At 41.0% G+C, this 27453-nt stretch overlaps 1 protein-coding gene across 2 annotated transcripts in view; it reads left to right on the top strand.

The window, feature by feature from the left end:
- The first annotated feature begins 534 nt into the window (after positions 1-534).
- PIN1 (peptidylprolyl cis/trans isomerase, NIMA-interacting 1) overlaps positions 535-27453 on the top strand; it is a 46826-nt gene continuing 19907 nt past the window's right edge. The window contains exons 1-2 of one of the 2 annotated variants that reach the window (XM_044431231.1): positions 535-648; positions 13945-14145. In XM_044431231.1, coding sequence (XP_044287166.1) covers positions 591-648; positions 13945-14145 — 259 coding nt within the window. In that variant the 5' untranslated portion in view covers positions 535-590. Of the gene's footprint in view, positions 649-3414; positions 3500-13944; positions 14146-27453 lie in introns of those variants that run through there. The other variant, XM_044431232.1, reaches the window with a different exon arrangement.

Here is a 27453-nt window from a genome sequence, read left to right on the forward strand (position 1 = left end):
TCTCAAAGATCCTTTTAGCCTTGCTGGGGAACGCTAAGTTGTAGGACTGCTTTTCTGTTTAGGATTGTGCCCTCATTCTACACTAGACCTTCCCAACCCGGTGCCCTTCAGCTGTTGGACCTACAGCTCCCAGCATTCCTGATCATTGGCCATGCAGGCTTGGGCTGATGGGAGTTTTAGTCCAGGCCATTTCGGGGAGTCCAGGTCGGGGAATGCTTTTCTACACCGCTCCACATATAGATATGCATGCACTTTACATCAAGCATAGGTCCCACATAGGCTCCACGACCGGCTTCTCATCCCTCCATGCATTTCACACCGTCTCTTCCGTGCCAACATGTTCAATGAGATTCAGACCGATAGCAGGCTGACTGCCCCTTTCCCGGGCGGGAGTTCCCCTTCTTACCCACTTTTCAGGAGACTGGCCAATCGGAGCACGACTCTGTTTCCGAAGTGGCCAATCGCAGCAGGAGCACTATTGCCGCGAGAGAGATGGCTGAAGCCATTGTGCGCGTGCGGAGGCGGTGGCGGCGTTGCCAGGAGAAGTGGGCGTGGCCGGCTCTGCGCTTGCTGCTGTGAGAGGAGGAAAGATGGCGGAGGAGGAGAAGCTCCCCGCAGGCTGGGAGAAGCGCATGAGCCGCAGCTCCGGTAGCCACCGCGGAGGGAAGGGGGGTGCCTGGGTGGGCTTCCCGAACGGTGGGTCGTGGTGGTACCTGCGTATCTGAGAGACGAGAGGGAGCCAGGAGCGGGAGTCGCGTATGTGGTTTGGGGTCTGCGAGGCCCCTTCGCCCAAGGGAGTGGCAGCCCTTTTGGAAATGAAGAGCTCCTGAGCGAAGGGCTTTCCGACCGGGGACCGGGAGGGGGGCGCCTCTAACCTCGAACAGGGAAGTTACGGCACTGGGGCTCTTAGGGGGTTTTCTCTGCAGGATAATGAACCATGATGAAGGTAGCGGCGGGATGTTTTCAGGGGGCTTGCTTCTTATCAAAATAGCGCAAGACTGTTTCTTGTTCTTTCCATACTTTATTTACTTTCATGTCATTTTCCTTCTTTTCCTCCATTCTCCATGGTTTCCCAAAGCTTGAATGCCCAGAGTGGCTTGCGATGTTCTTTAAAACTTTCTCCCCTTCCACTTTTTCTGTCCTTTGCTCTCTCTCTTTATAACTATACTTTATTGTCCATTTGGCCTTTTAAAAAACAATAAAGACAAACTACAATATTAGCGTTCTCCTTATTCATCTCAAATGAAGGGAAGAAGTCCACATTTACCTTCTCTCAAAAGTCGCCCCCCCCACCTTATACCTGGGATAGAGAACCTGTGATCCTCCAGGTGATGCTGGACTGCAGCTCATCCATACCCATCCATGATGCTGACTTGGACTGATGAAAGTTGGAAGTCCAGCAAGATATGGAGGACACTGGGTTGGTTGCTCTGCTGTAGACTATCTTTGCATGTTCCTCTTAGCTCCAGTGTTACCGTTGTTACATGTAGGTGTAATTTGCTAAGGGTGCAATCCTTTGCATGTTTAGACAGAAAAAATGGTTCTACAATTTCCAGGGTGCCCCAGCCATGCTGGGAATGATGGGATTTTTTTCCCTCTATCTAAGCATGCATAGGATTGCACCCTTCACCTATTTTTGAGCTAGAGCTTCTGTTTTGATCTGTCCGGTGGAGTGGGATGGTATCAGTGGGCTTCTGTCAAGAACAATGAAAGAGCCCTGCAAGATCAGAGCAAGGGTACTTGAGTCCAACATCCTCTTTTTAACAGAGGTCAGCCAGAATGTCCAAGAAGCTAACTAGCTGAGCATGAAAGCAACAATCTTCCTTCATCCCTTAGCAATTCAAATTCAAGCATCATGCTTGCTTTTAGCATGGCAGTTTTATGTAAATATTTTGGCTGATAACTACTGATAAATTCTATGAGTTTGTCTGATTCTACACCCATCTAAGGGCATAATCCTAGGCATGTTTAGAGAGAAAATGTCTTCACATCTCCAAGCATTTCCCAAGCAGTATGTTATGCATTCAGCAGGATATGCACTATTATGCATTTGATGAAATACTAGGTTTTTTCTAACATAGCTATGTTATCATTATGTAACCTCAAGGTCTAGTATTATGAGAGATGGAAAATGATGTTCTCCATTTTCTCCATACTGCTTTTAATTTTATAAACCTTTATTAAATTGCATAATTCCAGTATAGTTTTCTTAAACAAAACCAATGCTCCCCACATTGTATCCTTTCCTCATAAAGAAGGAACTGCAAATGTGTTAGTTGCCTTTTTTCCAAGTGTCCAATATCCCTTTTGAGTTAAACTGGCTAGAACTGTATATTGTATTACAGTTGTGCCTGCATAATAATTTGTTTTAAAGTTTTCATTATACTGGCTTTTTCTGCTCAATACCTTTCCTATTCTTTATATGGGTTCACTGTTTCCCTGCTGCTGTTGCCAGCAAATTGATTTGTTGAGCTTTTAACCACAACCCAGCTGTTTTTCTTTAATAGGCATTAATGTTTTTATCTCTGAAATTGCGTGGCAGTGGTTGTTTATTTTACTCCACCGTGCATCATACAATCACATTAAATTTCATTTGCCATTTTTTTGTCCTTTCATCAGCTTGAAAGAGAATTTTTGGAGGTTTACATTACATTTTTACACTCACCTTCTTCAGAGGAATTCAGGATGGGGTGCATAATTCTTCAACCATTTTATCTTCACAACAGCTCTGTGAGTTAGGTTAGGCTGTGAGAGAGTAATTGCCCAGGGTTGCCTAATAAGTTTCATGTCTGAGTGGGGATTTGAACATGGATCTTTCCAATCCTTGCATTGTATTCTAACCACTATAGTATGCTATCTGCACTCACTGACTTGTGAGTTTTTAATTTGTCACTTAAATGTAGTATTTCATCTCTTGTCACTTCTGTTTGACTTCATTCTTCAGATGCTGGCTCAGGGAAAAATTATCAAGGCACAGATATGAGTAGCTTTACTGTGCAGCCTGTTCATGCATGAGAACCCATTAAAGAATGAGTTCAGCTTCCCTGTGATCTCTCTTTTCCATGCACTCTTTTGTAATATCATTGACCAGCCATTTCCCTGTCTGTTTTTCTGCTTCTGGTGTAACTGAAGTCCTTGCTTTTGGCTGCCTTTATATTTCACCACCATCATTCTTATTAGTGGTGACATTTGAGGTTACATGCTGATTGGTGTAAAGCCAAAATGGTCTCATCCTGGAAGTCATATCAGCATGCTCACAAAAGGCTCAAGGTTTGCAAAAATAGAAACTAACAAACTCATACAGTGTGAAATCCTGCAACTGGCAAAACTGCACATGTATGAGGTTATGTGGAGGAAAGGGGAGGGGAGAAGGAGCAGTGATTAAATTCAGAAGTACAAGGCTGCCCAAAGCACAAACTGCCTACTGAGAACACAAGACAGATTCAAATTATAGATGGAGAAAGATTGTGCTGACTAATGGAGGAGGAGGAAGGAAAAGGTAGGAGGACAGGAGGTGAAAGCAGACAGCAGGGAGGTGAAACCAGGATGGGGAAGATGGATGAGGTTTTGGAAGAAGGTAAGGGGTTTGTGAGGCAGAACATATTAAGCGGGGGGGGGGGGTAATCCCTCCAAAAACCATGTGAGGAAATAATGGTGACTTTCGGTTAGACAAAAACTGAAAAGGGGTTGCATGTTATAACTTGTAGGAGGTCAAATTGGGCTGGCGGGCACCTTAAGCAGGAACATTCCACACTGCAACACTTAAAGCTTCACTTTGTGCTTTTTTTTATTCTTGAGGGGGAAAAATTATTGTTTTTTCCCATTTCCCTTACAGCTAGTTCACATTTGCTTTGCCAGAATTTGTGGTCCTTTTTATTCTCCTCTTCTGGTTTAGACTTCCACTTTTCAAAGGAAGCTTTAAAAAAAATGTTCTGCATTTTAGAGCTTACGTGACTGTTCATTAACCACACCAGCTTATTGTCAGACTTGTTATCCTTCCTTATCTGTGTTATGCAGTTGATCTAGACTTGTTTAAAATTGTATTTTAAATAATTACGCAATGCCAAAGAGTTGACTTTTCCCCAGGGCAGGTCTGTTGCAACTGACTTTTAATTGGTATTCTTATTTTTTAGGTTTCTATGCCTGAAATTGAATGTGAACAGATTGCAGTTTCCATGTTACTTTCCTTTTGATGAATTTGACAGGTGCTCCCCCCCACCCCCTTCCTTTCTGCTTGTGGTCTTGATACAAATTATCCTCCCCACCCCATTTTTTTCTGGTCCTTAGGAGTGAGCTTTTTGAAATGGATAGAAAATTGGTAGCTGGGGTGGGGAGGGTTCAGCCGCAGTAACTGGAGAGCATCAAGTTAATTGTACAAAGCTGCATAAGAGACCTTGGGTGTGTGTGCCTCTGTCTCTGCTTTACACTACATCCCTCACTGATGAGTTAGTTATTTTGGACCAGTACTGAGCAGCTCTTACTAACTTACCTATGGAACTCTAGCTTAAAACTCCTCTGGAGACTATTTGATTGTAAGTGCCAACTGTCTAGTTCAATTGCAGTTCAAGTCCATAAGGTTTGCTTTGTTTTAAAATGTTCTCCAGTGCTTGACAATTCTTTGAACTTCTGTAGATTCTTAAACCTTTCTTCCTAACTCATTTCATTTACACAGCCTTTGCAACAATTCCAGTGCAGCTCCCTTGATGTGCAGAATAACGTAGTACATCTGAAAAAGTCACCCTGGCAGTTGTAGATATTTTCTTATCTTGCAGTGTGTTGGGTTTTCAGAACCTTATAATAATATTACTCAATGTCTTTGATGGTAGTACGTATATGACTGCACACTTCTCTCTTGTGCAAGCTACCATGCTATTGAGAGACAGGACTTGCTATCCACAACTTTTGTATTATGCAGGGTAAATCATAATGTAGTCAAAACAGCAGTCACAGCTGAACTCAGTGTTCCTAAATATTCAGCCTCCCAGTGCTAGTGAACTCGCCCTACCCCTGAAGCAGAGGATATTATTTCATCACCTAAGAACTGTATTCCTTTTAATGGGCTGTCTCTTGCTTCTGTAGTGCAATGCCTTCTTCCTGAGAACTTCATGTTTTGTGGCAGCAGAGATGCATTCAGCATGGGGGTGGATCCTCCTTACCTTGACTCTGAAGGCCTTGCTTTTGTACCTCACTGCTTTTTTGCATCTCCCATGTTAGGCCCAAAGACATGCTATTCCCCAAATGTCAGGAGCCCACCCCCATGGCTTTTGCAAGCATATGACATGTAGAAATATACTGAATAATTCCCATGATCCTGGTAACTTCCTAATTTTGTGATTGGTTTTATCAGTACTTTAAAAAAAGTTATGATTATGAGGTTTTCTTAATTTTAATGAGATAGTAGTTAAGAGGCGTTTTATTTTCTTGGCCACTGTATCCTTTTTAAAATCATCCTATTGCCTTATCTCTTTTTGTATTCCTTATCACTGGGATTCTCTTATACTTCTACAGCTGATTTCCCTCATTAATCTCCCTGAATATATACATGTGGATAAAGAGAGGGGGCACTCTTGAAAAGGTGCTAGTGGAATGGAGAAGCTAGTACACAGTTGAGTCCTACAAAATTATTACTTGTGTTACTGGCTATTTTAAACAGAGGATTGAGGAGAAATATAGGAAAGACAGCATTCTTAATAAATAAGCATGTCCTCAAGTGTTGAAGGTAGTTTTGCAACATTTTTCAGTTCAAGATAGTTTTCAGGATGTATGTGTTTTTTTAATAACAGCAATGAAGATGAAAATTGCAAGCCCTAATTAGATGAAATTGGCCAACATTATGTCTCTTTCTTTACCCCCACAAATACTGGACTCTGCAGAGAATCAGGATCTCCTCATTTAATGTATAAAGGTTTTTGGAATGTTTGAATCTGAGCAGAGCTGGTTTGATAGTTCAGGAAATGGCATTTGAACTGAAGGTTTTCTTATGGGAGGAATTTGTTGGAGAGTGTGAATATAGTATAGGGCAGCTTTCTTTTGCACAGAATTTCTTTCATTTCTACACAGCTCAATAGCTGAAGCTCTCTGAGGGGTTCACAATTGCTCAAATACAAAAGATACATTAAAAATAACAAATACAATAAAACACAGTATCAAATTCCATTGTACTAAAAATTCCAAGATTAAAAAAGTAAAATAGTTTTAACAATATATTGCCACTGTATTGCCACAAACTAAATTCTAATAATTTGCATGACTCCGTAAAGGAAAATTTTATGTCATTGAATAGGATATGTTAGCTATCTACCCTGCATGTGTAGCATACATTTGTGCTTGATCACACATCTTCTGTCCTCTGTTTCCTTGTTCTATGCTTGTAGAAGGGCATTGCAAGAAGAATGGTTATTGCCCAGATCAGTTCAAGGAACTGTGTGCTCAGCACTCCGACTTAAAATTAGTCATGTTAACTGTTCTCAACATTGGATTCATTTTCCAGTTACTCCAAACGGACAGCACCATTAATATTTGTAAAACATTTAACACTGGATCCATCTTTTCAGCTGTAGTACCTAACCTGCCTATTATGGAGTAGGCTCATTGAGATTATGAAATAAGAATAAATAAATTCATGAACAGTTCTGATGTAATTTGTTTGGAGACTGCAGTCATGTTCAGTGATATCTTTCTCTCCATTATTTTTATACTAGTTTCTTTTACACATCTTTAGTAATTGGTGTAATAGGAATCAATCTTTGGAAAATGTACAGCCCATTTCTGGCAGGTGGCATAAAGCATTGACTGGTGGTGAAGTCCTAATGGCTTGGGACCTGGATATCTAAAGGAACGCTTGTGTCCATATATGCCCTTCCGCCCCTTGAGATCAGCAACAGATGCCCTTCTCTGGGAACCCTCCATGAATGATATTAGGAGGGTAGGTACTCGAAGGAGGGCTTTCTCTGCGGTGGCGCCCCATCTGTGGAATGCGCTCCCCAGAGAGGTCCGCCTGGCGCCCTCGTTATTTGTTTTTCAGCGCCAGGCTAAGACCTTTTTATTTAAAACTTATTTTAATTGTTAAATTATTGAATTAATTAGGATTTTAAATTTTTAGTTGAGATGCACTGGAGGTTTTTAAATAATTTTTTTATTGTTATTTATTTATGTATTTTGTTTCTGTTGTGAGCCGCCCCGAGGCTTTGTTGCAATGGGGGCGGCATAAAAATGTTTTAAATAAATAAATAAATCACCACATCATGTAAAGTTGGCAAGGTTTTCTGAGCTGTGTTAATGGGACTATGAACCTGCCTTTTGATTGCAGTCAATTGCTGCATTGCAAGATAAAATCAAGTCACAGCATGGTTGAAATGGTAGTCATTAGGTTGCCTTTGCTGTGATGCCTTTGCTGTGATGCTCTGGTGTTCTCTCTCTCTCTGCTGTGCTCAAACTTGACCTGACTCTTTGTGAATAGCAAAGGAATTTATTCCTAGGTTTTATTTATTTAGGAAATTTATAGGCCATGCATCACTGTCATCTCTGGATGGCTTACAGAATTATTCTAAATCCTAAACAAAATAAATTAGCTATTGCATGAACTGAGCATAAAACTGACATATTTAAAATATATTAAATAAATCATATACAATTAAAATTGGTTGACATTAAAATATTGATCAAATAAAAAGGTCCTGACCTGGCACGAAAAAGCATATAATGACGGCGCCAGGTGGACCTCTTTAGGGAGTGCATTCCATAGTCGGGGCGCCACCACAGAGAAAGCTCTCCTCCAAATACTCTGTCTCCTGACCTCTTTCAATGAGGGTTCCTGGAGGAGGGCCTCTGCTGCTGATCTTAAGGGTGGGAGAGCATATAGGGAAAAAGGTGTTCCTTTAGGTATCCTGGTCCCAAGCTATTTAGTACTTTAAAGGTAATAACTAGCACCTTGAGTTGAGCCCGGACTTCGATGGGAAGCCAATGGAGCTGATAAAGGACTGGAGTTATGTGAGAATAATGACCAGTCCTCGACAGCATCCTGGCAGCTCTGTTTTGCACCATCTGAAGTATCCGGACCGTCTTCAAGGGCAGCCCCATGTAGAGTGCATTACAGTAATCCAAGCGGGAGGTAACCAGTGCATGTGTCACTGTTGCTAGGCGGTTCTCCTCCAGGTAAAGATGCAGCTGATGGATCAGCCGAAGCTGAAGAAAAGTGGTCCTCGCCACTGCCATCACCTGGGTTTCCAGGGACAGCTCTGGATCAAGGAGTACTCCTAAGCTGCGGACCCTGTCCTTTAGAGGGAGTGCAACCCCATCCAGGTGAGGGCCCAAGTCACTTACCTGGAAACTCGAATCACCTACCAACAGGACCTCCATCTTATCTGGATTGAGCTTCAGTTTATTGGCCCTCATCCAGTCCATTTTGCACAAAGTTAGGGCAGCATACAGCTTTTTTAGAAGCTTGACGTGTTAACTGTGACTGATTTCGACATTTCCAATCCAATTGGAAATCCATTATAATTTTGGCATTTCAGCTTTCTGAGTGCTTTTAGTCCTACAGTGGTTTGTTTGTTTGTTTGATTGATTGATCTCTGACCCAGTCCGTTACCCCCCATGGCACCTTGGGTGGGTTACAGCAATAAAACTATGCAGTAAAATATAAAAACTAAATACAATACAACATTAAAACAACAAAATAATTAACTAATAGAAAATGTGCCCACTTAACACAGCTAGTAATTTCATAAAAGGCATACCCCACTGTTAAAATACCACTAAAACATGTTAACAATTAAAATATTGTTGAAATAAAAAGGTCTTTGCTTGGCACCAAAAAGAGTATAAAGAGGGCACCAGGTGAACCTCTCTGGGGAGCTTGTTCCAAAGTGACAGTCCTGAGAAAGCCCTTCTTGTTGCCACCCTCCTTATTGCCTGAGGAGGAGACTCCCTCAGAAGGGCCTCACATGCAGATCTAAGGTGCTGGGTAGGTTCATACAGGAAGAGGCGCTCCTTTAGATACCCTGGTCCCAAGCCCTTCTTGGCCCTTGTGTCACTGGCTTATGAAGAGGCTGGGCTAGGAAGAGCTTAGGTAATAATTCCTTTGACGTGTCTTGGGACTGCTAAGTAATGTCTTTAAATCAGGTTCTGCCTTTAATCTGTTTGGAAGCACTGCGGGGAATGAGATACATGTGCTAAAAAAAGTATGGCCTTTTCTGAGTGATAGAGAAGTTAAGTTTACTCCAAAAAAATTGCAAAACTGTTATCCCTTGCTGTCTTCTAATGGTGTTTGTCTAAGAACAAATTCAGTGTTAGCGGAATAGCCTGTAAATCAGATTGACTGATGTTTTTGACTGCAGCCATGATCCAAGGCTAGTATGCAAACTGCAGAGATGAACTGAGTTTTCACCCAACCTGTGAGCACTAGTGAACTGGCCTTGGGTGACTAGCACTGCCCTGGAACAAGGAGGGCCAGCATGCCATCTTACACTTGACTGCCTGCTGGGTGTCACTTGCCATTTGCTTCAAAAAAGACTACCATAAACAGCAATTCAGTATTTCCGAGAAAGCTGGTATTCTGCTAATAGTTAGGACTACTTATTTTCCTGTTGACACTTAAATACAACTCTGTGAACAAACTCTAAATTTAGGAGCTCACACATTTTTACTAGACTTGTGCTCTCAGAAAATGTATGTCAGTTGTCCTTGGTACACTGGCAGCTCATAACAAAAACAATTATCTTCCACTGTATAAGAGCTTCCGGTTCTGAAAGTGATTGCTGCTTGCTGTAAGGCTTGCTGCAAGGTTTACAGGCTTTGTTTAATATAGATCAGAGTTAGCCTTATTAGGAAACTCTTGGATGCTTGAGGTAGCACTTCGGACTGCATAGTTTTTAAAGCAGCACATTTGCTCTGCTTCGGAAATGAGAAGTGCTGAGGGAAACAGTAGGTAGTATGAGAAGGTGGAATGGATTAAATTAAAGCTAATGAGCCTATCATTTGTCCCTGGACTAGGAATTAAGCGTAGGTGAATAAATAGCCTATTCAGCCAGATTTCATGGGGGTGCCTGTAAAGGGCAGCTACCATTATAAGTGGATGATGCTTCTTCCATGTTGGAATTTTCCCTGTTGAGGTTCAAGTAGAAAAGACAGACCCGGAAGATTTTAGTATTTCATAACTCAGCATTGAGATGGAAACCTGCTTTTCAGCAGTAGGAAAGCACTTCTGCATTAACTTGAAAGTCTAAGCAGCCCAAATGCTTTGGATGTCTCAGCCTTTTTCAGGCTCTCAGTCTTTTCACTTAGAAGATCTGCAGAAGACTGCAGTATGTTTCAAAGGTAGTACCATACCTTGCAGTACCCAGATTTTTCATCCTGCTTTCATATGGCTTTTTGTGTGTGACTGATCTCCTCGGGTGAATTTTCCTCTGTTCTGTGCCAGAAAACTCAGCATCCTTTATCTAAAATATTTTTTCCCGAGCAACTTGTTCAGAAAAATGGGCTGCAGTCACATGATCCTAGCAATGTTTTCTTGAGAACTATCTCTAGGGTTGGGCAGTGGGCATGCCTCCTATTCAACAATTTGTGGATTAATGCTGGTCTGCATGTGAGGAAAGCTGTTGGTGTCAAAGGTATGAAGTAGAGCTGTTGTTTTCTTGGCCATCTCCAACTGCTAATGCCTTTTCATTAGTGCTTCCAAGCATGGCACGCATGCTTCATTGTGATTGCTTCTAAATGCCAAGGTTGAGTAGCTCTGATGCCTTGCATAAACTGAGCTATGTGCTATATTTGTTGCAAGTGCCTGGTAGGTAGCAGTTTACATTACGTCAAAGAAATTGCAGGCCTTGCTTTAGATCTAGAAGTTGTGCAGAGATATAATCGTGTGTGTGTGTGTGTGTGTGTGTGTGTATTCTTGTGACCGGGCAGAAAAAGAGACTGAATGTGTATTCAGGCATTGCCATATCTTTACCATTGAATGGAATTGCTTCTAGGCTGTACAGCACTTTGGATTCTGCACTGATACTACAGCCTCTACCACTTGCAAAATCTGGCCTCTTGCAGACTTACTAGATTAAGCAAGAGTCTAGAAGGTTGTTCTTCAATGACTGATTACATTGAACAGGACCTGTATAAGATTATTGTCAAGTTTTCTTCAGCGCTCACTTTGGTTTAATAGACTTGTTCTCATTGAGAATAGTAGGGATACCCTTAGCCCAGGGTTTTTCATATTTCCAGCCTTCAAGGAACTATCAGTACCTTGTCCACCACAAAGTCTTTGTTCATTGCAGAGAATTCTAGGATTAACACAGTTTGCATGAGATAAGGTATACGCTCTTGGGCAGCACCGTTGCCCTCTGTGAACTGAGAAGATGCCCTAATATAGAGGGCCCCCAGAAGGCTCCTGCACAGCTGTTTACTCCTTGCCCATTTCATTAAAAAGATAATAGAAATTTGAAAAAAAAAAGTTCTCCTTCCTGTTCCTGGACCTTGTACTAGTCAGCCTTTCAGCAGGCAGAGAGAGAAAGCAAGGCAAAAGTTTGGCGTGGAAGAGAGAGGGTAGAAACAGTAAGGTAGATAAGGGGAAAGAGAAATGGGGATGCTAGAGGCTGGGAAGAGAGGGCATGTGTACACACACTCTCTGTGGAACAGACTGGTTGGGCTAGGAAGCAACTCTTTCTGTTTCATCTTCTACCTCAGCCCTAGCCCTTGCTATCCCCCCAGCACTTCTTGACAAGCCAGGGCTCATGACAGCTTTTATGTGACAGCTTTTATATGCCTATCATCTTATGTGGGAGGCATTTTGTGTTGTGCCCAGAGCAGTTTTTCAAACTCCCAAATATGCCCATTGGGCCAAGAAGATTGGAAACCCTTGCTCTAGGCTGCCAATACTTTTTTGTGACTGTTCATTGGTGGGAAACATGGATTGTTGGATGCCACAGCTGTCTTCTGGGCACCTTCTCTGCCATTCATAATCTTAAAGACTCTGTCTCCTGTGCCATCCTCCCACATGCTTCTAAGGAACTTGTGCATTTGCTGGAATATTTTTTAAATATCCATGCTCTAATGAAGTATGTATAAAATACCACACAGTTGACGACATAGCTTGATTTAAATTACTACATGCATACAAAAAAACCCCCAAACAAACCTGGAGGGGAGAATAGTTTGAATCTGTAATTTTATATAAAGCTTTCCATTTTGTGATCCATGTGTGCATCTTTGTTCAGAAGATTCTAAATAACAAAACATAGATTTGTAACTAAATGGACTTTGTGCTACCTAAGATGTTATCCAGATATTTTCATGATGTATACCACATGCCATTTTGATTATGGCATTATATTTGTTTGGGAACATGAGGAATGGTTCAAGTAATGAATGTCTTTTTATCCATTTGAAAAGACACTCAGCAAGATACTGAAAATGAAGTGCTCAGAACCATTTAAGACCAAGGGTTGGTAGTTATAGCAGAACAGTTTTCCCCTGAGATGGAAGGTCAGTGTTCATGCAGTTTGGCTGGCAGAGTCTTATACATGTGGAACATAGAATGGAACACACTGCAGAGCTTGGGTTGTTAAAGATCATAAGCTACTGTGATGTGTTTTGAATGGGGCTGCATTTAGAGATGGTTTGGGAACTTCAGCTGGTCCAGAATATGACTGTCCAGTTGGTAACCTGTCCTAGTTATGTGCAGCCTATAACTTAACTTTTTAGGCAAGATTTATTCAGGCAATGTTTGTTTCAATAAAATTGGGATAGTGTTATGTTTTTGTTTTGCTTTTAATTGGTGGTTTTAAAATTCATGTATTTCTTCCTTTATTCTTTTGCTTTCTCCTAGTTTGAAATTCAAAGATGGCTTATACATTTTCATGGGGAAATGGGTATGAGATTGCCCATTTGGGCTCACTGGATAATCCTGGTGAAATACAGGGTGGCCTCTTCATGATCCCTGTAAGATCTGATGGTTCCCACATTCCCAGAATAATATATACTTACCCTAAAGACTTGCTGTCCAATTCTAAACACATTTCCTTTCAAATTAGTCCCATTGTGTTTAATTGAAAATCTTATCAGTTATTTACTTCCATAGCTTTTTTGCTTTAAAAAAACAGGTTTTAACTGTGTTCTGTGGAGGGTCATGGATTCACTTTGAGAGATTGTAAATGTTGGTTTTAGAGTTTGTTTTATTTTAATTAAAATTGACATTTAAAATTAAAAGAAATGGTTTTGGACTTTATACAAAACAAACAAAAACCTATCTTGATTGTAATAACTACAGTATGGAAGAGAAAATTAACCTATTTCTTTTCTTTTTTTAATCCTTTGATTTATCCTAAGAATTTGTAGCAGTTTTTTAAAGAAATGTGTGAAGTGAATGAGGAGACAGAGTTGCCTTAATTTGCTAGTAGTTAGTCTAAAGCTACTGGTGATCAGTGTTCTTTGTCATATTCACTATAATAATGGCTGGCTGCTGAAACCATTTTTCTCCAGCTGTGTAGAATTCTGCATCAAATGTAGCTGTGTCCATGCTGTCTTAAGAGATTGTTCACAGACTTGACTTTCTCCCCAAGAAATTAGACCAGGTTGATTATATCAGGTTGATAAAGTGCTGTACAGCTTTCTTTTCTGCCTGAGGTACTTTGCATGGCAATGTAGACAGGAACACTGATTGAAACACATTGGGACTACATTATTCTGTCTTAGGCGTGCTCATCTTGCTTGCCTAGTTTTGGGAGGTAGTTGCTCTTGATTTTGTTGGAGGTGTGAGGGTCAAGAAGAAATACAGCAGTCTGGTGTTTCTGGAGGGGAAGAGTGGGAGTGGGCAAAATGTTAGGAAGATAGACTGAGACTTAAATAGCATGGTGGGAAAGAGGGGGTCATAGAGAATTCTCTTAGGACAGAGCTGACCTCATAAGGACCTACTCTGCCTTACAACTAAAAATCTTAATCTTTTTATTTTGGCAGGACGTGTTTATTATTTCAACCACATCACAAATGCCAGCCAGTGGGAGCGCCCCACTGGGAACAGCAAGAACGGACAAGGGGAGCCGACAAAAGTGCGATGTGCTCATCTCTTGGTGAAACATAATCAGTCTAGGAGACCCTCATCATGGAGGGAGGATAAGATCACCCGGAGCAAGGAGGAGGCCCTGGAACTAATTAATGGCAAGTAAAAGCAAAGGAAAGTGAGAGCTTAATGCATTGAAGCCCTCCTTTCCACATCAGACAATCTAGCACTCCATGCAGTGGTTTCCTTTCATATTTCTGGTGGAGCCCATCAGCCTGTAGAAAAAGAAACCTGTTGCCTCACTCTTCATCCTTCTTGAGCTGAGTATTTCAGTTGCCTATTGGAGCCATCTGTTTTCCTACCAATTTTCCTATGCATAAAATATACAGATTCTAGTAAATGGCAGAGAACTTGGATTCCTAAATGCCTTGTATCTCATTATTTTAACATCCTTCATCCTTAGGATTGTGCTTATACATTTGGAAATGTGCAGTGCCTGTGAAAAGCTGCCCATTCAAAGCCTCCATAGAGATCTGTCCTAGCTTCATTTGACTGTTAATGCATGCCTACCCTTTGCCAATTGGTTACCTCAACCATTGCCCCTTGACAAGCACTTCAGAAGCTGCAAAATGTCTGAAGCGCTGCTGGGTGATATTATGCAGAATGAGTGTATTTGCATAATATGGGGCTAGGGGCATCAGATGTAGGCAGCATTTAGTCCGAAGCATAAACAGTGGTTCTTGTAGAGATGGCACCAGTTAGGCTTCTAAGTAAATATCTAGGGTTTTAAGACCAATTTCCTGCATATACCAGATGAGGCAATAAAACCCACTCCTGAGCTGCAGCATTTCATACTCCAGATGGGGAAGATTTCAATAACTCTTCCCTTGTGTTCTCCAAATGAAAAAAATACATACACAATTCTTTGTGTCTAAAATTTAGCATATTTGAGGGAGGGATCCTAGGTATGAGCTCTTTTCCCTGGTGTCTTTTTTGTATATGGTGAGTCATATGGGAAATATCCAACCCTGTCTGTAGGAGCATTGGCCAGGAACAGTTGACCATCTCATTGCTGCTTGTATGCTTACTCCCTAAACTTATTATGAAGCATAATGTTAAAGTATGAAAGGCTAGTAAAGGAGCCTTCACTTTAGCTAGATGAGGAATAGGCGGTATAAGTTGGGGAATACTGCCCAATACACCGTATTTGATCCTCCCCCTACTCCTCTATCCATACAGCAACTGATAGCTTCACTCCCTCTGATGCTGTAGTCTGAGTATTGCACTGTGGGTGCAATCTGCTAGAAGCAGGCAGGGCTATGTCGAAACTTCTGCAGAACTTTCAACAGATACTTGGTTGGAGAGGGGGAAAGCCCCATTTTCTTCTCATGGTCTAGAGCATTGGTTTTCAACCTTTTTACAGCTGGGGACCAGTGAAATCAGGAAAACCAACTCTGGGACTGTTGAGTCAGAAACAAAAGTACCGTACACATAATACAGTATTCTGTGTATTAGTTTCCAAACACAATACCAAAAAAATGAAAATTCCCAAACAACCAGAAACCAAGCAACAAAAAATGCCAACAAAAGAACAAAATAATGAAATTGATGTAGTGTGGCTCCCATTGGGCTGTCTGTCCCTTCCCTGCTCCCCACCCTTGTGGCACCGGCACACCCCCTGCAAATGCGATGCCAAATGAGGAAGTAGTGGAGCACAGCCAGACCCCACGCCAGTCTGTGGTGAGTGGGATGTGCGCCCCCCATGGACCGGCAGGAAATCTGCAGACCAGCACTAGTCCATGGACCGGTGGTTGAAAACCATTGTTCTAGAGTTTCTAGAGCTCTGTAAATGGACACCCATTGCTGAGGATGCCAGACTTCATTTTAAGTCTTAGTTCAGCAAAGAGGGAGGGGATGCTGACTTATTGCCGTGTTTCCCCAAAAATAAGACCAGGTCTTATATTAATGTTTGCTCCAAAAGATGCATTAGGGCTTCTTTTCAGGTGATGTCTTATTTTTTCTTAAGAAATAAGATTCTTGCTCTGAGAGTCCTCCACAATTCCTTTCTTGTACTTGATGGAGTAGCTCTTTCTTTTTGTACCCATCTTGCATTTTGCATCCATGCATTAAGTACATCCATTACAACACACACCGTATTGACCTTATTCGTGCGTTGTATCTGTACTCTGATTGATCATTCAGCAATAAGTCTCTTGTTCTTCTGTTTACATAGGCATTTACCTCTCATCCAAAGGTGCCCGCTTCGGTACTTGCAAATACTTAATTGTAATGTATATTATCATTTATTTTAAGTATTAATGTTAATAATATTATTTATTTATATTTAATTTTATATTAATATTATTATTTTATAATTCAATACGTATATCGTGTGTTGCAACGGACGTACTACCATGTTTCCCTGTCTGTCTGGCTGATGATCTTAATTGGGGTTTATTTTTGGGGTAGGGCTTATATTATGTGCATCCTGAAAAATCATGCTAGGACTTATTTTCTGGTTAGATCTTACTTTTGGGGAAACACGGTAGTATCATGAATGAACTTGGAGTTGAGGGTATGAGTGGACTCACTTGTAGCACAATTGGTTGGGTAAAATCTCAAATCACTGTCAAATGGTTTGGTGACTGAAATGTCAGTTGCTGTATTTCAACTCATTTCTGTCATTCCACTTTTTAGCACTTTATTTTGTAAAGCCACCCAAGGGGTGGGTTTGTGTTTTCTTTGTAAAAATGTATTTTTATATTGAAAATAAAATTTGTATTGAATCCAAAACCAATGTTCTTTAACACATTTTCCTTTATATTGAATATTAATTTTGCTGGTGGGTGGGAGGCAGGAGGACAACTTAATTGTGGGTAGTTACATGGGAGAAAAAGATATTGCAGGCCTGTATTACCTTCCATATGAAACCTGGTGCGGTGCACGCTGCTGAACCATTCTTGGCTTCTGCAGACATCTGATTAAACTAGTTTTAAAATACTAAACAAGTTCTACTGGAAACACTAGACTTCTGTTTTTCGTACTTGACAGTGGTCAGGTTAAACCCCTGATAGGGTTGGAAGAATCCAAAAAGCCAGTATAGGCAAGTAGAAAACTAATATTAGTGCTTTGGAATCCTATGTCTGTCCTCTAATTTCCATGTTTTCTAGCATTCATAGTACCTTGTATTGCTAGCTAGGTAACAGACTATTGATACCTAACTTGATTTTTTAATATGTTTGACCATGTAAAAATGTGAATGAAAACTGCATCAGGCTTTTGGGGAACTGAAAATTGTGTCTAAATTTGGACCCATGGATTGCTGAATAGCTCTGATTTTTCTCTTTGAATAGCAGTAGTGACAGCATCAGTGCTGTTCTTTGCAGGTCAAATAACCCTGGATTCTTTAATTCCAGATTTGGTGCAGCATGGTCTCTTGAAGCATCTTCTCTTTCTGGTCCTGGGACACAATCTGTGGCTTTCATGCAAGATGGCACATTGCCAGGAGATAGGCCCTTCTACATGCTTTTCTATCCAAGTTGCATTGGTGTGTCTGAGGAGAACTGGCAGGGTTGCTTAGAGGAGGAACTAGGAAGAAATATGGCAAGCATAGAATGGGCTGTTGCTAGATGCTGGAAAGTTTTCTCACTTTGGAATTTGAACTTCTGGGTCAACTAAGGAACAAGACTGCTTTCACTTGGAGCTCACGTTCCTATGGTTCACCGGTGGCAGATTCAAATTGCCCCATTCTATAGTTCCTGGCTGCATGTCTTTTTCATCCGCCCCAGTATTCACAACCAGTAACATCCCTTTGTGATTGGGGTGATGGCAGTGTCATTTAGAATTGACTGTGTCCCTCTGTCTTAAGAGAATTTTAAGTTGTTTCCATTGGATTCTGTGAAGATAAGTGGCTTCCTTGGCATCTTGACCCTTAAAAGCATTTTTTAAAAATATAGCAATCTTGTCTTGTTACCTGTCTTTATAATGCAGAACTGAGGGCAAATTTTCAGAATCCAGTGTAGGGTGCAGGGTCCTGAGCACATCTCCTCTGTCCTGCATCTAATCACATAGCTATATTTCTTGTGCTCACTCCTCTCAGTAAGGGAGGCATCCAAATACTTCCAGAATTCAAACAGTGTCTGCACTAGGTGCCTTGGGACAGTCACTCACTCTCAGCCAAACCTCCTTTGCAGGGTCTTATGAGAATAAAATGGAGCTATGCAAGCCACCTTGGGTTCCTTACAAGATGGGAAAAAAGTGGGATATAAAAGCGGGATATGCTTTTGGAGGTGGGAAGCCCTGACAGACTTCAAAGGATGGAAAAAGGCCATCTGTTGCTTCTAAATTGCAAAGGGCTTTGGGGGCGGGGTGGTAACTGAAGGCTTGAAATGGCTGTTGGCAGAGGGTATAATTAGAACATGGAGAGTGGCTGCATCTCATGTGGGTGTGATGTGACTTCAGGTGAAGGACATTCTTCTGGCTAGACTGAGAGTCATGGCTTTCTGGCATTTCTAGGAGATTCCAGCCCAAGTTGCATATGTTGCAGGTACAGAGGGAGGGCTTGATGCCAGAGCATTTGGGTTAGTAGTGTGATTGCCTTGTTAACAGCTGTTCATCCCTGATCCACCCCTCCCACCCTAGCTTGCAGGAGAGACAGGTGGATTTTTTTATAGTAACCCTTCTTTGGATGTAATCCAGCTGAAGAAAGAAGCACATTTGTTGTCCTGCTGATCTTAGAGGTAGAGAGTTAAGTACATTCTTAATTTTCATGGAAATATGTGGAAAACTTTGGCTGGATTATACCCTAATTGTTTTACCTATTTTGTACAGGCTCTGCTTATGAGAGCTTGAATGCCTTTGGTGTGGGGCAGCTGAAAAGCACGTATGCACTTCTGATTCTGAGAATCTTTTAAAAAGCCCTTTTTTAAAAAAAGAAAAGATAGATGTGTACCTGTCATCTGGTAAGATAAATGCATGTATTCTCATGGAAGAGAATTGAACTCATTGAATTAGATGAGTGTCAGCATATCATGCACAATTTGGATTGCTAAAATTAATTAATGCAAACCTTCCTCTGCCTTGTGCTCTCCAGATATGCTGGACTACAATTCCCAGCATGTCCAGATAGGATGCCTGAAGAAAATTTTAGTACCCGTACCAAATGAAGAATGCTAGAAATTGTAATCCAAAATATCAGAAGGGCAGTAGATTAGGGAATGGTGAGCTAGTGTATTAACTTTTCAGTATCTTTGTTTCTTTCACTTAAACGATGTAAATGAATTATGTTATTGTCTTTAATTTTTTACAAGTTTGACAATAAAAAAGAACTAAATAATATAGCATTTCAATCACATTAAGTGTGCTTAAATTTTTACTTTCAGGTATTTAAAATCAAATACTTGTGATGCATTGGGGTGAAAAAATCAACATTTTAAAGCTATATTATTATTTGACTTGTGTTTAGATTTCCCAGTGCAGTCTGAACATTTTCTGATGTAATTGTTCCTATGCAGTTTAGCTTAATTTGCACTGGAAATTTTTCCAGTTGAGAAGTTTCCAGAAAAATCTGCAACATTGAGGAGTGCACAGTTTTTCACCCAGCAGCCAGAAAGCGGAGACTTAGTGGCCATGAATGCAGTGAGTGAGTTTGCACGATCCAGAAACACACCCTGTGAATAACCTACAGAGTTTGGGTTGTTTGTGGCATAACTCAAACTTACCTGCAAACAATCAAGCTCATTGTTGGTAGTCTCCTCATTTTCCTTTCTTGATCCTCCGGAGGTAAACCAAATAATTTGGCTTCTGAAGCTCCATTGTTTCCTTTTCCTGTTCTGATCATGAGTTACTTTGGTCTCACTGTGACTTTTTTCCTTCTGTCCCTGCCATCCTCCTCACACACCAAACAATCACAAATGAAAGTGTATGAATATATTTTTATTTGGGAGGTATAGTTTTCTCTAGTTGTGCAAGTGCACATTTCTGAAGAGCTGAATTGGTAGCCATTGCCTGGGCAATATTTTAGGTAGTACCTGCTGTCAAAGTTCAGTAGCTGCCAGCCCTGAATATTGTCCAAGAGAAGTGCCCATTGGTTATTTTGTTACTTTGCATCCACTTCACAAATGTCAAACAGAGCTGTCAAGGAAAGAGGGTGGCAACTTTTCCCTACTTCACAATGAGATTCTCAAGTTTTTTAGTGCCCCCACCCCCCGGTATCCTATGAAGGCTTTTCTTCATAAAATCCTCTGGGCAAATCTCTGCATTTGCTTTTTGAAGGGGAATATATAATTATTAATATGCAGCCTCATGATCTTCATTTTCCTGAGTAACTGGAAAGTGGGGAATAAGGTGCAGGTACCGAGAAGTATTAATGGAGAGAAAAAATTCAGTATAGCCTCCTACTTGGAATCTGAGCAGGTCGGTTGGTCTGATTTTTTAAAGGAAATTCTGGATCTGCATCTACTTGGCAACCAGTAGCTGCAGTAGCTAATGAGCCCAAATAGTTTATCCTACCAAGCTTTACTTTTCTTTCTCATTGACTGCAGTTACTGCTGTGCCATTAAAGCTGCTATACTCTCTATTATTGAGTATCATATTAAAAAATTCTGGTAAGTTTTCAGAATTAATGCCCTGAGTATAATCAGTGATGCATTTTCTTCCTGAGGATCAGCTCACTTGAATGCAAATACCCAGGGCATTGATTCACCTTGCCTGACAACTGCTCTAAAGTCTAGAAATCCTGTTAAACCCCATTCCTGTAAATATCTAGAACTGCCTTACACTGAAACAGAGCATTTAGTTCAATGTTGTCTTCTGTGGCTGGCAATAATTCCTCCCAGCATCTCAGTCAGAAGTATTTCCTTTCTCAGCCTTGCTTTCTGTGATCCTTTTAATTGTAGGTGCCAGGGATGAAACTTGAAACCTTCTACATAGAAAGCTTGTCTTCTGCCTCTGCTCTGTGATTGTCTAATAAATAGCTTTGTACATTGCAGATCGGTCTTCCTGAACTAGGTGTGTTCTGGATACTTGGGGCTCCAAATATTCCAGACCATGATGATAGGGCTGGAAGACCAAAATATCTGGAAGGCATCAGAATACAAGAGGCATCTGCAAATAATCTTTGTTTTTGTCTGATAAAAGGTATTCTCCCGCACTTCCAGTCTATAGAACAAAATATTTTAACCACATTGGTAGAACCAATAGTCTAAAAATGAAAGAAATCCACCTGATTTGTATTTAACTCATAATTTTGGTCATAATTGTATACTCATTATGTGATCCTATTGTGATCTGTAGGATCACATCATGAGTATACGATGAACCAAAATGCTGCAGTTTATCTGTGTATCAATTCTATGTCATTCACACACCTTCCCAAAGGCAGCAGATGGTTTTCTGCAGTTGGGTGCATTATGGATTGCTGGTTTGACATTGGAACATGGAAAAACTAGGCTCAGCTCTTGGGGAAAATCATCTTGATGTGTGTAATTCAGTTATGAACATTTTGCTTTGGTGTTTTTAACATGGCCTCCTTCATTCTCCCCCCATCCTCCACACAGCCACTGTGAAATAGTTTAACTCTACATCTTGTTGGGAGGAGGTGGTGATAACTACATATCTTGCTTAGACTTCCTGTGCAGATAGAAAGCTTGCATCTTGAGAACATCACTTTTTCCTAATGGCATACCACAAGTAGACTTAAAAAAGTGTGCACAGCATCTGTACGCATGACTATGCTACTTGCAATATGACATTGAGCTATTTGTCCATGTCTGTGTTGGCCCTGCAAATGGTTAAGAGTAGCCTCTCATGATGATTTGATTTGCTTAGGATGTTTCCAAAATCTGCAAGCCAAAAGTGCAGTCGTATTCAGCTGGCACTGCTGCTTTTAACCAGTATAGATAAACATTGATGACAAAATATAGGCTTCAAATCAAACTTCAGGATAAAAATCCAGTGTGAATGTATTACACAGAGCCTGCATTAAAATCAGTCTGATATTTGTTAAAGCCTGCACATCTCTTCTGAATGGATCTATTATTGTCTGTCAGGTCCATTACATTGTAGGTTGCCTTTTTAAAAATTAAACCTTTGGGTGCAGAATCCTCTGTTGAGATCAAACAGAGTAGACCAGGTATTATGGATTTTCTACCAGACCTCAGGATTAGGATCCAGGAGATACCACTTACTTGGTAATGCCAAAGCCACATTAAGAAGTTTTCCTTTCATAACAAGGACATAAGAAATGCTTTGCTGGATCAGGCAAAGGTCTGTCTGCAGCATTCTGTTCATACAGTGGCTAATCAACCTTTTGTGGAAATACTACAAGTAGGACATGGGTGCACCAGCAAACAGCCTGTGGAATCTAACGGGGCTGTGTGCTCAGAAGAACAGAACTGAGCCTCTGAATTCTGTGAAACAAACTGAATTCTGCAATCTTCACAGACTATGCAAATTCAGCAAATTTGCATCTCCATTTTCCCCAGACATGGAGATACATGAAGTAAGCTATACAAGGCACTGAATCATACTGTGCAAGCAGCCTGGCTTGTAGATCAGGCTGTTAGCTTCGGAACATTTGCTGCATAGAAACATAGAAACAGAGCAAGTCGGTAGGAGCCTCCCAGGCCATCTAGCTCCGCTCACGACATGCCCACCATGTGCATGTCCAGTCTATCTTTGAACACCCTCACTGATGGGGCCTCAACCTCCTGATACATTATATGATATGTTAAAGCTTTTCTTTTAAGTCTATAGTTTAGAGTAAGCATGTGTATCCTTAGATTATTTTCACGATAGGTATTTTTGCAGTATATGCAAAAGAAGAACTGTTATCTTTCAGAGTGTGAGCATGCCTTATCCTACCCTCAGTTAACTTTGTAGCTTATCAGGGGTTGGGTTTATGGGAGGGTAAATGACTTTGTGGATTGTAAATGACTGTGTGTGGATTGTATAGTCAGTGCTGTAGAAAGGTGGCTCAGATGACTACTATATAAGGTATCTCCCTAGGTTCCTATTTCCGAAGTGCTACTATATATGGGGATAGATTGGTTTTAGGAACTTCTATGGTACAGGATAGGCCCTTGGAGCTTAGCAAAATGAGAACCAATGAGGATACATCATCCTTAGCTTTCATCTGCCATTTTAAACTAGTGTGGGTGCAAAACTAGCACCATTTCTTCTAGGGCTATCAACACTTAAGAGGATATCAGGCCACCAAACAGTGCAGCCATTGGCTCTCAGGATTATTTTGAGGATAAAACAGAGAGGAAAAATATGTAAGGTAGCTTGTGTTATTTGCAGGAAAAATATATGTGATATAAATATAAATAATTTACTGATGAAATCTCAATTAACTGAATACTTCCATAGGGAACATGTTTGAGGTGGGGGAAGGGTTGTCACCCATCTCTTGTGAAAAGCCAGTTAGGGGAGCTTTTTAAGAGAAGTTTCTCATCCGCCATGCTAATGAAGCCTCTTAGGTACTCTTAAATTTTAGCCTGCTGCAGAGTCCAGGAAACATAGCAATTGCCATCTCTTCATGGTAGTCTGGCTAACTAGAATTTCATAAAAATTTTGAATCAGGTTGCAAACTCCACATTGGGTGCTGACCGTGATCGCGGCCATCTCCCCATCTCCCCAAGTGGAGAGATGGCTGCGATCGTGCTGGGGATGGGAAGGGAGATGGCTGAGATCGCACCAGTCTTTCTTGCAGGAGCATGCCCGTGATTGTACCTGTCTTTCCTGCACAAGCGCAATCACGATCTCGGCCATCTCCACCCCCCAGGATGATTGCTCCTGTCTCCCTCTCTGAGCGTGCCCGTGTTCACACCCGTCTCTCCCCCAACAGCCGCCCGCATTTGCGCCTGTCTCCCCCCCACCCAGTGCACCCACGATCGCACCTGTTTCCCCCCCCGCCAGCGCGTCGGGATGACGGGTGCGTGCAGAGATGACGGGCGCAATTGCAGTCATGCTGGGGGAGGGGCGGGGAGATCACCGCGCTTGTGCTCAGGGTAGGGGGAGATGGCCGCGATCTTTGTTGTTCTTTGTCACTTTGCTTCACATTTTTCTGATTTAAAAAAATAGTTACAGAACAGATTAACCTTATTTACATTGAACCTTATGGGGAAATTTAACTTGGCTCATGACCAATTTGGGTCCCGACCAGAGTCCTGGAACAGATTAAGTTCGTGAGCCACTGTACTTCTAGTAGACAGCTCCATGTGTTTCAACCACAAAATTGCATTTCACACTGCAATCATGCCACTGTAATGAATAAATTAACATTGGAATATCTAAAAACATAGCCAATAAACCAGTGAAATATATAGTACATAGAGAAGCCAGTATAGTAAAGTGGTTAGAATGCTGAACTAGGACTCGGGAGATCCAGGGCGCAATAGTTTGCCTTGGGCCAGTCAATGACTGTCAAGCTAACTTACCTCACAGGGTTGTTGTGAGGATAAAATGGAAAAGAGGAGGACCATGGCTCCTTGTGTGCTTCACAAGAGGAAAAGGGGTGGAATATAACTATGATTAATAATTAATAAATTTTAAAATAATCCCAAAATATTTTAAATAAAACATTTTTCTGACTGACTTGCTCTGCTGCCTAATACAATGTGAACTTTCTTTGTAAAGTTGCCCACTGTTGGAATAATATATTGTAAAAGAACTAGAAATATAAGATGTATGGCCACAAGGAATTTAGGGATAATGTTTCTTTATTTTACTAGGGCTGTCACTGTTTTCCAGAAGTATAAAGTGACTGATTTTGAGGGCTGTGACCTCGATCAGAGATAGCGCTCCAGTCTTGGCATGGAGATTCAGAGTTCTGCTCCACACAGCTATCATGGAATGAACCACACAAGCTGCTCTCTGAAGTTGGAACAGTCACCCTTGAGAAGGTGAAAAGAGGACATTTAGGTGGACAGAAAGTTGAAGAGACCAGAAAGACTGGGATAGGCACTGTCCTGCAATATCTCCAGCCTCCTTCTCCAAACTACTCCAGCTAGACAAACAAAAAATCCTTGTAGCAGAAAATGCAGGGTGGGAGGACTGGTAGGCAAAGATTGCCCCCCTACTACTCTGCTTTGGCCAATTAGAAGCTTCTTTGAAAGGCAAATAGGTGAACATTTTTGCAGTATTAATGTACACACACTGAGGTACAACCTGGGTAATCTAATAGTATAGGGGTGGGTAACTTGTGGCCCTACAGTTGTTTCTGAGTTACAGCTCTCATCATCCAACATCGCTGGACTTGCTGAATAGAGCTGATGGTACTTGATGACAGAATGAGCAGGAGGTTAGGCCTGATGGCCTAAATGGCTCCTTCCAATACTATGATTCTATGTTTGGATGACTCCTCTGTCCCACATCTGTAATAGTGAATCATTTTATGGAGAAAGAACATAATATAACAGGCATATGGCTGGGGTGATTGAAAGAGTCAATTAAGAATGATCGGATCCAACTTTTTTTTTTTTTTTGCTTTCTCTTCATAAGTTACTGTTGCTGCTACATTTGAGCCATCTTTGCAGAGATCTCTGCAAGCATTTTTAGGCTATAAATATGTATATATTGCTAATGTGTTGAAAACTTGTTCAAAATCTGCTATTTTTTCTAGGTTAGTTATATGAGATGCTTCACTGATTTAAGGAGCAAATCTGTGAACTCCTGACATTGCATGGGAAGCTAATAGACTGCTTGGAGCCTGAGCTCTAGGGTCCTGTGACCTCAGAGCTGGGACTTCAGATGCTTCATCCCTGCCCCATCCCTGCTTGCATCTGGCATAGGAAGAACCACTCTGACTGCCTCTCTGAGGTATGAAATAGGCCTTCAAGAGGAAGAAAAAAAACCATAATGGGAGGAGGGAAGGAGGCTGGGACAACAGTTTACACCTTATTTGAATGGTGCCCCAGTTTCCTTCCTTCCTCCTCAATACAACAGTGCTTTATGTAGATGGAGAGAAATGGCAATCTAGATGAAGTGCAGGGTGGAAGGAATACAACTTGTGCTCTGCATTGGATGCATGAATTCTTCCCAGTTCAGGGAGTTGTGTGCATTGAGCACCAAGGGCATTAGATTGCTTTATGGCTATGGATTTTGGTTGAGCCAAATGATCTTGCACAAGTGCCATAGATCAAAAAAGTGTTAATGAAATCAGTTATCTGTAAATAGCCCCTGAAGATCTTTTCATCTGAAAAGCATTGGCCTCAGTATTAACCTATCAACATCTTGGGCTATAGACTCTCTTTTTGGCAGTTGTGCTGATGGATGCTTTCTAGTTTTTTGTGTTTGTTGTAATAAAGGACAGAGTGGAAACTACATTTTACTTTCTAAGTTAGAGATGGGATTCCACAGACGCTACCCTTAGACAAAGACAATGGAATTTAATGTTTAAAATGGCCAACATGGCAACCAAAAAGATCAGAAAGCCCAAATAATATCTAAAATATGCCCAGGCTCTTTGCAGCTACCATATGCCTGAGTATAGAAAATGGTGGTCTGCCATACAGGAAGAACATTTTATCATGGTTTCCTTTCATACTGTGAAAACCTTGGTATCTTGAGGTGGTTTAAAAGTTTAATGTGAATGCAGACCACGAGAATGCTTATCTGCCAACTGATGTCCCAGAACTACATCTTCAATTAGAAGTTCCGATATCAGGTTTTCTCTGTATGTTATCTTTCCTAGATAGAAGACCAAGTAAATGAAAAGGTATCGCTAGGTGCAGTAATGGAAGGTCTCCATCATCTGATAAGCTTATAGCAAGAGACATTTTAATCTTGTTTTGTATGAGATCCAGATGTAATTCTTATATTCAAGTGATGTTTAAAATGTATTAAACTACCGGTTTGATAGCCTCAGAGACACAAGTCCTTTTGCTATCGGATAATTTTTTGTGTTAGAGCAATCTTCTGTGTCACCTTAAGGACAGAGGGAAAGGTGTGATTAAAACTTATTTCATCTAACTATCCTGCTGTGGGGTTGATAAAACCTGTTAGGAATTCATTCATTCGTCACTTTTATTATCATTGGGCTTTTTGTTTTGTTTTTTATTCTCCCAGGTATGAAATGCCATGCTCAGGAAGGGTGGAGGAGGGGGAATCTATTTTCTGTCAGCACCTCCATCTGTCCTTGATAAACACCATTTGCTGTAAAGGTCATAGGCGCTTGCATCTAATTATTTAAAACTGGCAGTGTGCACTTTGGCTCAATAAGGGTATAACAAAAAAAAAAAAAAAGATTGATACTGTTGACTTGGAGAAAGCAGTCTGTTATTATCTCCCTAAAAATGAGCAGGTGAAATTAAGAGCATCATCAACAACAAAAATTCCACTAAAGAATTTATTGCATGAATGCCCACCTTAGCTACATCAAACAGCTGAGTCTCATTGAATTTCTATGAACAGACGTACCGTACCTGATGAACATAATTATAGCCCAGAATTATTTAAATACATCC

The sequence above is a fragment of the Varanus komodoensis genome, unplaced genomic scaffold (genome assembly GCF_004798865.1).
Source record: "Varanus komodoensis strain SLA01 unplaced genomic scaffold, ASM479886v1 scaffold22, whole genome shotgun sequence".
Lineage (NCBI taxonomy): Eukaryota > Metazoa > Chordata > Lepidosauria > Squamata > Varanidae > Varanus > Varanus komodoensis.